Source organism: Monodon monoceros, unplaced genomic scaffold (genome assembly GCF_005190385.1).
Source record: "Monodon monoceros isolate NGI ecotype Baffin Bay Population unplaced genomic scaffold, NGI_Narwhal_1 Super_Scaffold_13, whole genome shotgun sequence".
NCBI classification, from domain to species: domain Eukaryota; kingdom Metazoa; phylum Chordata; class Mammalia; order Artiodactyla; family Monodontidae; genus Monodon; species Monodon monoceros.
Genome location: NW_021703769.1, coordinates 7,651,608 through 7,665,154, shown reverse-complemented (window position 1 = coordinate 7,665,154; position 13,547 = coordinate 7,651,608). Strand labels below are relative to the sequence as shown.

General features: G+C 42.9%; 1 protein-coding gene across 2 annotated transcripts in view; it reads left to right on the top strand.

Moving 5' to 3' along the window:
* DOK5 (docking protein 5) overlaps positions 1-13,547 on the top strand; it is a 161,606-nt gene that overhangs the window by 111,223 nt on the left and 36,836 nt on the right. For both annotated transcript variants that reach the window (XM_029219352.1, XM_029219353.1), the window contains exon 6: positions 1,290-1,425. In XM_029219352.1, coding sequence (XP_029075185.1) covers positions 1,290-1,425 — 136 coding nt within the window. The remainder of the gene's footprint in view (positions 1-1,289; positions 1,426-13,547) is intronic.

The window sequence follows — 13,547 nt, the reverse complement described above, 5'->3', positions numbered from 1 at the left end:
GAAAATTGCCATATGGCCGTGGTATTGAGCCAACTGTGGGAAAGAAGGATAAGTCTTCCTTTCTTATTGCACTAACTGCATAGACTGGAATAGATAAAATATTTAACAGGTTTGGGTTGAAAATTTGCTTGGTTTCCATGCTGTGTTAAAAAGTTCTTTAGGTGTGAGCCTCTAGATGTGAGCAAAACTCAGGCATTAAGGCCAGTATTCAGTTTTTCAGCAAGAGATTCTGAGGTGGAAGGAGTGGAATTGTATTTTAGAATAATTAAGTAATTATTAATAATTATAAATAATGTAATAATTAAATATTGTTCTTTAAAACAAAAACAACCTCTTAGTTTATCTTTGATATACGTATGTATCAAAATCAGAACTTTAAAAAATATCCTTTTAAAAATTATCCTTGATAATAGGATTTTGTCCAAGTCTTTAAAAATATTTAGAGTAATTAAATATATTTATTAATTATATATAACACACTATACATATATATATACATATATGTATGTATGTGCGTGTATATATAGTAGTTAAAACACATTTATTTGGTTCTTGCCTAATTATGTGTACCTATCTTCCATTATTAATATAATTCATTTTTTAACAGTCTGAGGTAGAAATGATCCTCTTCTTAATCCTTAACATTAATGTTGAAACCCATCTAGCTTTCCTTGAGTAACTTCTCTTATGTTCCACACATTAATTCAGCAAAGTTATGTTCATTTAAAAAAAAAAACCTCTTAGCTGTGTTTGGTTCATCTCATGGAGTGAACACCTAGAGTAAAATTTGATCTGTGATTTGGGAAAGCATAGTTGCCTTTGGGAATGAAATCATTCTTCAAGCCATTGTCTGTAAGGAAGATTACAGACCTTAAAAGCCTTCATAGAATCCTTCTTTTACCTCTGAGCTACATGGCGCCGTTTCTGATGAGTTTCTGATTCACGGACTGTGATGGGAAGGCCGTAGCACAGGTGTCCTCTTTGAGAGTCATACAGGAAGTGGAGGGATTATACTAAGAATCCAGAAACAGCTTATTAACCTTCTATGACAAAACCTTCAGGACAAAAAAACATTGGGCACCATTTTGGCTTAGAGTGATTGGTTCCCTGTCCTTATTAATACCAATTCATCGAACACTTTGATTCTAGTTAACTCTGTTTAGCACATGTGAGCAAGAATCCTAATCTCATACAAAATAAATGAGCCTCGTATCAGACTATTCTAGGCTTTAGGTGCATTGAACTTGTAGGAGCTGGTTTTCAGAAGCTCTCTGTCTTTGTTTTCACAGGATGTGTGAGACTGGTGAAGGGCTGTTTATCTTTCAGACGCGAGATGGGGAGGCCATCTACCAGAAAGTCCACTCTGCTGCCTTGGCCATAGCCGAGCAGCACGAGCGCTTGCTACAGAGCGTGAAAAATTCAATGGTACGTGTGGAATTTCTTGCTTATGACCCAGCGTATGCCGCTGTAGAATTTAGTCTTGGAATCTTCGTGCTGAAAATATGGTCAGTATATTTTGGGGCAGAAGATTTACTCCTGTACTCAGCAATGTAGTACTTGGATTAAATGCCATCCTTGGAAAGCTCCAAAAGGCCACCTGGTAACACAGTAACTCTACACCGCCTCGTCATCTGCTTACCCACTTTTTGCCTCAGTTGTTACCTGTGTGTTTAATCAATGTGGGCTCCTACAACAAAATACCATAGACTGAGTGAGTCATAGAAAACAAATTTATTTATTTCTCACTGGGAGGTTGGGAAGTCCAAGATCAAGGTGCCGGCGGATTCCGGTGGGACCCGCTTCCTGGTTCATGGATGGCTGTCTTTTCACTGTGTCTCATATGGCAGAAAGGGTGAGAGATCTCTGTGGGGTCTCTTTTGTAAGAGCGCTAATGCCATTCATGATGGCTCTGCCCTCATGACCTAAGCATCTCCCATAGGCCCTGCCTTCTAATGCCATCACTTTGGGGGTTAAGATTTGAGCATATGAATTTGGGGGTGGGGGACACAATATTCAGTCCATTGCAGTGTGTGTGTATGTACATTAAAATCAATTTGGATATGTATGGACATCTATAGACACAGCTATGTGGGTTATCTATCTATAGATATATATAATATTTTTAACTGTAGCAGAAGTTGTGATTTCAAATGTCAGCAGAGGTCAGAGAGAAAATGAAGGTGAGAGAAGAGGGCTGAGAGGAAACTGGGGTGAAATATCAAAAGCTCAAGACCAGACAACTGTCGACATGAGATCGTGGTTTCCGTGTAGGAGAGTTCTTGACTTTTTCCAGATAAGTCAAGAATTTGACTGTTTATAGTATCTTCCCGTTTGTAACAGTTGGAAATTAATTCCAGCTGAAACCAACAACCAAAACCAGTAATGCTTTGTGGGACAAAGGAAACCTACCTGTAAGACTCCATCCTGCCCACAGCCATGCATTTGCCATCTCTAGTGGATAAACCTTCATAGTCATCAACGTATAAAAACACTGCAAACGCAAATACACATGAGCGTACGTAAATGCTCTCCCAGAACCCCTACTCTTTTCATTGCTTAGTGCCAGGGACTGTGCATTGTACAGACAATTATGATTCATGAGTTTCTTCTTTAAGAACAGTAAATTTACAAAATCCGAAATGAATGTACAACAGTTAAATAATGCAAATCATGCAGTGTGGCTGCAAACACATGCATAGAGATTCACATCTGGAAAGAAATCTGCAAAACCAAAAGGAACTGGGTTGGCATGGTAAGGTTAGGGCCGTTTGAAAAGTTATGGTTTAACCATGTGGGGTGGTTGGATTTAAAGGTGGGAAAAGCATGTAGTATAATCTATCCCAAAGGATCCCCAGATTATTCCCGAACGACTTGTGCATGCAGCGCTCTGGAATTTTAGAGCAGGGATCAGCAAAACTTTAGTAAAGGGCGAGATAGTAATATTTTAGGCTTTGTGGTCAAAGATGGTTTCTGCCGCAGCTGTTTAACTTTGCCATTGTAAAGCAAAAGCGAGCAAAAGGAGAGAAGGAGGGAGGGAGGAGAATTCAAGTTGTTTTGAACTTACAGGGCAATGTCATTGCATTAAAGTTGTGCGCTACACAAGATGCCTTTAAAGGTCTGAAGAAGTTTTTTTAAGGTTACCTTTTTGTAAAGCCATCGATTAGCACACATTGTTATTTACTTGAAAAGCAGGTTCTGCACGCACATGTTTTTCCATTTACGCCTCCTCATTACTTCCACTAAAAATTAATCAGGAGTATGAGTAATTCGTTCAGATCATCCTTTTGCAGATTTAACTGGAATATAATGTTGTTTGCTCTTAATTTGCTGTATGCTTAACAAGCTCTATAAAATGAATGATTTTAAAAGTAAACACATCCTGTTTTAGATGGAAATGAGTAAGCTTCAAAACGGGATCTGAATCTCAAGGAAGTTAAACCGGGGATTGTGAAATGCTTAAAAGTCAACATCCTTCAATCCATCTCTGATTAGGGGAGAAAAGAGATACTGTGCTAAAATGAAACAAATGAAGGTGATACTAAAGCCCCTAAGTTAGAGTTTTGCATTTTCTGGTCACTGGGAGTGGATCCACACGGATTGGCTCTATTCTTGACTAGGAATTGCCTTTATGCCACTACTGGCTTGCTTCTCTGAGATGGTCAAGGTCAAGAATGGAGAAAGATGGTGACGCTAACCTCATTATTCGGAAGCCCTACCCCACTGTTAGCTGCCACTAACTCCCAAGACAGAATGCTTCACTGTGGAACGCATGACAGTTTGAAGTTGCAGCCTTGAGTGAAGGGGTTTGGATCAGACATATGACCTTGAATCCCAGAAGTCAGAAAGAGGAGACTTGTGGGTCGGATAGTAATAATAACTTTTATTTTATTATCATCATCATTATAGTCATTATTGCGGTAGGCTGAACAATAGCTCCCCCAAATCTTTCCCACCTTAATCCCTGGAACCTGTGGACATTACCTTATATGGCAGAAGGGACTTTGCAGATGTGATTAAGTTAAAGCTCTTGAGATGGGGAGATTGTCCTGGATTATCCAGGTGGGCCCAGTGTCATCACAAGGTCCTTGTAAGAAGGAAGCCAGAGGAGTGAGAGCCAGATGGAAGGTGATGTGGCGATGGAAGCAGAGGGACAGACAGAGATTTTTGAAGGGTCTGTGCTGATGGTTTGAAGGTAGAAAGAGATGTGACCCAAAGGATATAGGTGGCCTCTAGAAACTAGAAAAAGCAAGGAAATGGATTCCCCCCTGGAACCTCCAAAAGGAACCAGCCCAGCTGACACCTTGACTTTAGCACAGTGAATCTGATTTCAGACCTCTGGCCTCCAGAGCCGTAAGGGGATAAATTTGTGTGGTTGTATGCCACCAGTGTTGTGGGAATTTGTTACGACAGCTATAGGTAACGACTACAATAATAATATCAAAAATAATAAAAATGTATCATGTCTCTACTCTGTAGCAGACAATATTTTAAGGACTTTGTGTGTACTTTCTAACCCTCCCAATGACCCTTGGAGGGAGGGCCCAGCACCACCAGCTTGGAAGTAGTGGGGCTCCAATTTGGAGCAAGTGTGCTGGGATAACCCCACTTTACACTTTATCTCGGACTCAAGCCCCTAGACACGTTTTCTTTGCCCTGCATGAGATCAGGTCACTGCTGTTCTAAAAATTCCAAATTAACGGCTGACATTTAAAAGTTAAGAGGTTTCACATAAAACTCAGATTTCTGTAGTATCTTAAAAAGTGAAAAGGCCACACTGATCTCACACCCCCATGTGGCAACCATCGGATATGCCTGGTGGTGCCTTCCCTCTTTAGGTAGAATGGGGATCTTCAGTTCTTCGCAGTCCCTACCACTCTCCATTGTCACTCAGCAAGTGGTCCTTCTCTGGGCATTTGCTAGCCATGCTGTGGCCAATTGATGTCCTGCCTATGTTACATGTATAAGTTTTCTGTTGCTGTGTAACAAAGTGCCACAAACTGTGCACCCTAAAACAACACACGTATGTTATCTCATAGTTGCCATGGGTCAAGAATGTTGGCATGGCTTACATGGGCCCCCAGGTTCAGATTCTCACAAGGCTGAGGTACTCTAGTCTTATCTTAAGGTTAGACTGGGGAACGACCCACTCACAAGCTCACAGTGGTTGTTAGTGGAAGTCAGTTCCTTAGGGCTGCAGGATCAAGGGCCTCAGTTTCTTGTTGGCTAGTGGATGGAGGCCATCCTTAGCTCCCAGGGACCACCCTCAGCTTCTTGTCATGTGGGCTTCCCAACATAGCCACTTGCTTCATCAAAGCCAGCAAGACCACAATCCTATGTATCCTAACCATGGTCGTGACATCCCATCATTCCGTCAGAGGCTATTGGTTGGAAGCAAGTCACAAGTCCTTCCCACAGTCACGAGAGAGAGGGGACCACACAAGGGTGTGCGCACCTAGAGGAGGAGATCAGGGGGCCACCTTAGTGTCTGTCCCCATACCATGCAAACTTCTGGAATAATGTTTATTTAGTGCTTTGATTTTACCTTTTAAGTATGTTTCCTGCTTTATGGCGTGTTGCTAATAATGCCATTTATTTATGAAGCATCTGCTAAATGCCAGGCTCTTTAGCAACAACAACCGTACCACTTATCAAGCCAGGCACTTTACTCGCTTTTTCTCTAATCACCACGATATCTCTGTGAAGTAGACTTATTCATTCGTTCTCATTTATTAGTTCCTTCAAATATGTTTATTGTGGACATAATATGCTGTAGGATATAGCGGTAATTGACAGGTAAAGCCTATGATCCCATGGGTCTTATAATTCAAGGGAGTATTATTCATGACCCTTGACCTGGAAGGAATCACTCTCCAGATCTTATAGACGAGAAAACAGATGCTCACAGTGGTTAAGTCACTTGCCCACAGCCATAGAGCTCATTACTGTTGGAGCCAGAAATGCAGGATCCTTTTATTTGGTTGCTAAACCTCTACCTCTGGCCACAATGCCTTACTCCCCAGAAGGGTTTTAAAGCCCTTCTGTTTCTTTTATATCCGCACTGAGAACTGTCTTGGCATTTTCAGATTACCCTGAATATCAGAATACCTTTCAGAAATACATATCAACTCAGAGTATATGTTAAAAAATTACTGTTATAAGAAATCTCGTTTCTTTTGGTACTTTTGGGACCAGATAGCAATCATGTTTCTCATAATTCTTCCTCCACCGCCTCTCCTTTTAAATTCAGTGTATTATGATTCATTCTAAACGGGGTGTAGAAGAGGGTGGGCGGGCCTGAGGTATTAGGGGAAGGACTAACTGTTGAATGAGATGGAGCCGCAGGAACTCTTTGCTCACAAGCTGCGAGCTGCCTTGCTGGAGCAGCTACAGGGAAACTCTGCCGGGACAGTTTGGGACTCCCCCGAGCAGCCAGCTATTTTTGCCACCTTGGAGATCAGTGTCTATAACAGAGTCTAATTTTGGAACAAGGAGTGGCAGTGTGGGGATGTTCCTCATTCCACGACCGGGCCTGTCATTTTTAGAATTTCCTTCAAGGCGAGAGTGACAAGGTGGAGAATGATGGCAGTTTAGCAGCTCCCTTGGGGGCCGCAGGGCCGGGCTCCACTGGGGGTGACATTCAGGCCCCAGGGTGACGTCTCCCCCATCCTCTGCAGTCCTGACTGTGCTCCCACGTTTGAGAGTTTAATCTGAGCTCTTTCTGTGTCCCCTCTTTTTTGTTGTTGTTTAATTGATTTACTTCCAGACTTGGTTTTGCAAATAAAATTTGTTAATGAATTTGTAGAATTCAAGAGGAACTCTTCTACAGTTCTGCAAACCAAAGTAATTTATATTCAACCTAATTTAAAAAATGATAGTGTACACTTTTTTTTTTAATATAGAGGGCATCAAAGAAAGCATAGAATCAATTTCACTACTACTCAGACTGAAAAAGACCCACACCTGCTGGGATTTTATGTGTAGAAACAGCCTTCTCACAACTGTGTCCCCACTCATTCACCCACAAAAAAATCAGTTTTTACCTCTTCTGTTTATGAGCTCTATTTAATTGCGTTAACTTACAGATTTTTTTTTTAAGTGTACTACTTAAAGCAGTTATCAACTTTTTTTCACTCCTGAATATCCACTCCCTTTTCATAGCTTGGTATATTAATTATAATTCAAAAATCTTTTACTGAACATCTATCTACTGCTTGCAAAGTAGATCTTTGCAAAGATGTAAAAATTTTTTTTTGCATCTTAAGGAGCTTGAAATTTAGATAAGAAGTTATGATTTAAACCCTTCAAAACATGCAACAGTATAATCCTGATTCAATTTGCTCTGGTGCCCTTTAGAGGGCAATTTGTCCCTGTTGATCAAAATTCAATTCACATGTCTCTTTACTCAGCAATAGTACATCTAGGAATTTACTCTAAAAATGTACTACCAGAAGCAAAGCTGACGTGGACACAAATGGAGGGAGTTATTCCTTTTTGCTTACATTCTGCTGTTTTACAAACATTTGCTAAGCCCTGCTGTCCGCAGGGTGCTGGGGAAGTGATTGAAGAAGATGAAGTTCCCGTTCTTGGGGAGCTTGTGTGTAATAGCAGAGATATCACCCAAAGGGGATAATTAGATAAGTTATGGCACATGATGTAACAGGAACTAAATGAGGCAGCTAAGTAGGGTCACATTTGGTACTATCGAACTTGTGTGAAGCACATGGATGAAGAAGAGGCAGGACAGTAGGCAGAGTCCGACACGCGCTCACACTCACACTCACACGTGCTTTGTCAGCACAGAGAGTGAACTTCCGGCGGGATACAAACGTACTGGGTAATGTTGGTTACCTTTGGGGAGCAGGACTGGGGTTTGAGGGTCTGAGAAGGGGCTTTTATATTTCTCTGTATGTTTTTCTCTTCCATTAATTTTTTTTCTTTCTTTTTTTTTTTGTGTTACGCGTGCCTCTCACTGCTGTGGCCCCTCCCGTTGCGGAGCACAGGCTCCGGACGCGCAGGCTCAGCGGCCATGGCTCACGGGCCCAGCCGCTCCGCGGCATGTGGGATCTTCCCGGACCGGGGCATGAACCCGTGTCCCCTACATCGGCAGGCGGACTCTCAACCACTGCGCCACCAGGGAAGCCCTTGAATAGACAATTTTATGAGCATAGAGAAAAAGGAAAATGAAGCCGGAATCCCAAACCCCATTCCCTCCCAGTGCCAAAACAAGGCACAGGTTCCAAGCAAGTCTTCTCTGAGAGGCTGGGGAAAATAGTCCCAGAGGTTATTAATTTCAGTGTACAGGTGGGGAGAGGGTTTCCTCGGTAAGGAGTTGTAAAAAGTTACCAGAAGCAAAGGGAAGGATGATTCTATTTTATGCATATGGCTGAGAATTCAAATGGCTCCGAGTAAATTGATGCAAATCACTTTCATTCCCCATGCAAGTAACCATTTGAGCACATCTGGTGCTCAGCAAGATGCTGTATTTGGAAATTTGGCCCCAAATGGTTGATTCCACTAACAGTCTGCTTTATCAAAGCTGCAGGCGACAGTGGAGGCATTGTCTCAGCCAGAGTTCTGCTCACCAAGTAATGTCTGCTGCATTTTTTCCCTTAGCAAACTTTCTCTCCTGCTCACTTTTTCTTTTCTGTCTCGTGTGTGTGTGTGTTTGTAACATTCAAAAGTAAGCCTCTGCTCGCTCTGTTTCCTTGACAGTTCAATAATATTCTGTGATAGCTCGGTAACACTTTGATGATAGGAATACCCATCACTTTTGCTGTAAATGTCAGAACAAGGGAAAGGAGCTGGGGAAAGGAGCTGGAGAAAGTGAAGACAGCTCTTTGGGTGGTTCCTGCCAAGCATCTGTCGGAGCTGGATTCGGCAGCCCAGAAGCGCGGGTTTCATGAGAAAGCCGAGGGTGGCCACCTGTTTGGCAGATGGTTGATTTTCACTTGAGCAGAGGCCCCTGGGACAGTGAGGGTTCCAAGGGCTGGGAGAATCACTGGGAGATTCTACTCCCCAGGATTCCGTGGGTGTTCCCATCTCCTTGCACCTCCTTCGACTGTTTGCCATTTCTCTAAGCTTTGAAAATTTTATTTCTAAAATAAAATTTATTTCCAAAATTCAGATGCCTTTTATCACTATGAACAGAACATGAGCCCATCCTTTAAGGTCTTCATGACATCTTCTGTGCTTTCCTGAGACATACACAGGATTCTGATATGAACTTTAGTTCTGCAGTAGGAGGCCAGGTCTTACATCCTGCTGGGCATCTTTACCAGCTCAGTGTCCTTGGGCGGGTCACTTCCCCACCTGTAGTGTTTGTTCCCCTTCCTGTGAAAGAGGAGGTTGTATTAGTACATACCTTACTGGGTGGCATAATGCCTGTGGTTTCCTGACATCGTGTCTGGCACTTACTAAATCCAAGTCCACCTGTGTTGTTAATGTTGACTTGGGAGTTAGAGAGGATACGATGGCAAGGGGATGGAAGATGAGGGAGGTTTCTCATCCACTTATGGATTCATCTCTTCAGTCAAGTCAGCCAGTGTGTCCATCAGTGACTCAGTTATTCAGCCACTTTTTATTAAGTGCCGTCATACGAATCACACCAGACACTAGGTATATGAGCATAGATGTGGCATCTTCTCCACCACGGGAAAGAGAGCTCTGCTTATGGGAGGGTCTGCTCTCTTTTGTAGAGGACGGGACACCATTGTGCAGGCAGACGGTGACGTGACCTAAGCTGGGCTTTAAACTAGCTCTCTGGCCATTTACTGTAAAATCCTGGGGGGAAACAGAGGTTCTGTGTTTTATTTAAGTTTCCAGCCCCCAGCAGAGTGCATGCCTTGTAAATGATGCCCGGAGTATATAAATGCGTGGAATGAGGGAGTGAATGAACCAAAGAACGCCAAGTGCAGAATTCACTGAAAGGGGTGAGGGGAGGCAGGGACGCAGGCAGGGAGAGCGTGAACGGAAAACTGAGTTCGGAGGCTTCGTCTAATTGAGGGATAATTAAAGTTGGAATGAGCAGCTCCATCTGGCTCGACGCTGAGTGTCTGCATGCTTTATTTTGTTAAATTTTCACAACTATCCTTGGAGATCGGGATTGGTTTTTTGAATCCTATTTAATTTATTTTTACACAAACACATGTATGGAAATTTTAACTAACTGCAAAAATATAACCGTATAGAAGATGATTTGTGCTCTATTTTTTCCCTTTTATTATTGGTTTGCACGCCTCTTTCCCCTCTTTAGCAACTCCTAAAACTTAAAAGTGTGCACTTATCTTTCCATGTTTTCCTCCGTACCCATATAATCCTACACAGAAATCTACATCTACATACACACAGAGGTGGATAGACACACATAGATACCTACACAAGATATGGGTATTTGGGGGTCATTGTTGATTTTACAAAATCGTGATCATATTACACATTTGAAGAAACTACCCCCTGGTATTCTCATTCAACAGTAAATATCTCACGGGAGTAGTTTAAAGTCATGTAGCCTAGGTCTGATTCAGGGGTTGGCAAACTATGGCTGATGAGCAAAATCTAGCCTGTGCTTGTTTTTGTAAGTACAGTTTTATTAGAACACTGCTACACCCAATCCATTTTTACATTGTTATGGCTGCTTTCACATGGAAATAAAAGAGGGGGTTCATTGGCACCATAGACTGGATGGCCTGCAGAGCCGAAGACATTTAATATTTGGCCCTTGACAGAAAAGTTTGCCAACCTTGGTCTCATTTATTCTTTTTAATGGTATGCATTTTATTGGCAATATTAGGTCCATTTCACAGAGGGAGAAATTGAGGCTCCATGGCTTACAGTCAGTAAGTGAAGAGCCAGGACAGGAACGTAAAGCCCAGGGTGTGAGTCAGTGGGAGCTGAAAGGAAGGAGGAAATGTGGGAGGCTTTGGAGGTAGAAGAGAGAATGTCTAGGGCCTGAGTGTGTGTCTGTGGTGTGGGCAGTGATGAGCTGAGGGAGCAGAAAAGGTGGGCACTAAGCCACACGTGGATGGGCTCCACCTCCAGGGTTTCGGCAGGTGTGGGTGAGGCACTGGAATTATTTTTTTTTGCGGTACTTGGGCTTCTCACTGTTGTGGCCTCTCCCGTTGCAGAGCACAGGCTCCGGACGCGCAGGCTCAGCGGCCATGGCTCACGGGCCCAGCCGCTCCGCGGCACGTGGGATCCTCCCAGACCGGGGCACGAACCCGCGTCCCCTGCATCAGCAGGTGGACTCTCAACCACTGCGCCACCAGGGAAGCCCCAGAGGCACTGGAATTTGAATGTCTAATAAGTTCTCAGGTGTTGCTGATGCTGGTCCAGGGACCACACTTTGAGAACTGTGGCTCTAAAGCGACTCTGAGATTCCAGCTCCTTGGTCCATGGAAGAAATGGCACTGGAGCTAGAGAGAGCACAGCATGGGACCGCGTGCTTTGATGCCCTTTATACATACAAAAATCCGCAGTAAGACTTAACACCGATCATTCAGTGAACATACATTGCGCTGAGAAAAGAGGTGTCAATGCAGCCATAATTCCCTCCTGGTCTAATTATATCGGACCTTAACCAGTCTTTACATGAATCTCAGCAGGATACGTTCACGGTGTTTCATGTGTTTACGGAAGCAAGAACATGTGGTTAAGCTCTCTCGCTGGAGAAAGCTAGATCCTTTCAAGAAATCACTCCTCTAACTGAAGTGGGAGCGCACCTGTCCAGTAGGTGGAGGAAAGGTGGGCGCAAGAGTCGCTCTGCAGACCTCTGTTCAGACAGGACGATATAGCTCCTGTTGTCAACCCAGAATGATTACAAAACTTGTTCAACAGCATTTGCATCTCGCTTCCAGAGGATTTGGTTACTGTCGCTTCGCGTAGCAATTAGCATTTTAAGCGGTTTGTATTGATTAAATGAACGTGCTTCATCAAGCAGAAAGAACCCTGAAGCACGCAGCAGATGTAGTTTATCTCAATGAATCACTCCCAGCACCAAACCTTACAAGCTTGCTAGAACTTTACAAGGGTGTTTGATAAACCTCAGAAATATAGATTTACCTCAAACTGGGTAAACAGATCACATACTACACAAACACATGCTGGGTTTTTATGTCTTTTTAAAAAAAGTATTGTCTAAGACTATTCTCTTTTAAGAGAGGCATTTGGTCTGGAATTTGTAGGAATAAACCTAACATTTTAAAGATTCTGTTCAAAACACGTTTACTATTCATGAGATAGTTGGAGTAATTCTCTCTGGTTAGAAATTTGAAATTAAGGTTAAGCTTCTTTGAGAGCTGTTTTCTACTCTCCTTTTAAATTCCCCTCGTTTTCATTTTCTAGTAAGTGTCATCTGGAGAGGATCAAGGGGCTTAGGGCTGGGGCTGGGGAGGGCCTATAAAACGACAGTGTGTGAAGTGGGAAGATCTTTCTTCTCTACAAGCCTGTTCTTGGAGGAGCCGGGGCACTTACACATATTGCTCAGTGCCTTATGCATAGTTTCAAAGTTCTTTAAACTAGTGCATGGATGGTATGCAATTGAGGAAAAGAGCTATGATTTCTTCGAAGATTTCAAAAAAAGGCTTTTGGATTAAAATATTTGATTCAGGGCTTCCCTGGTGGCGCAGTGGTTGAGAGTCCGCCTGCCGATGCAGGGGACGCAGGCTCGTGCCCCGGTCCGGGAGGATCCCACATGCCGTGGAGCGGCTGCACCCGTGAGCCATGGCCGCTGAGCCTGCGTGGCCGGAGCCTGTGCTCCACGGCGGGAGGGGCCACAGCAGTGAGAGGCCCGTGTACCGCAAAAAAAAAATAAATAATAAAAAATAAATAAAATAAAATATTTGATTCACACATGATATAGAATTGTACAAAATGTTACCCAGTGTAAAATAAGTCTCTTTCCCATGCTTAATCATCTCAGGTCCCCAGTTTACTTCCTCGGAAGCAAACCCATGACCAGCTTCTTTTGCATCCTTCCGGAACGTCATCTCCCTTAATAGATATAAAGGTATCTATGTATTAATAAGTACATTCATTTTCTGAGTATCTACTTTGTGTCAGACCCTGTTCTAGGAAGCAGGAGTACAGCAGAGAACAAGAAACAGTCCTTGGGTTCAAAGAATGTACTCATTGTTATGGAGAATGAGACAGTCGTCAATAGATAATAAACATAAAACTGTATCAAGAGTTGGTGAATGCTGTGAAGGAGACTGCATTGTAAAGGACAGAGAATGAAGGAGGTTTGTTGCTCTGATAAGGTGATACTCTGGCAGAGAGAGGGGGAAGGGAAGAGTGGAAATTTCTAAGGGCCAGTTATTGTTTTTACATATATGTGTATCTATTCTTTTTCAAATTCTTTTCCCATTTAGGTTATTACAGAGTATTGAGGAGAGTTCCCTGTACTATACAGTAGGTCCTAGTTGGTTATCTATTTTAAACATAGCAACATATAACATGTCAATCCCAAACTCCCCGTCTATCCCTTCCCGCATTCTTCCCCCTCTGCACCAGGTAACCATAAGTTCATTCTCTAAGTCTGTGAGTCTGTTTCT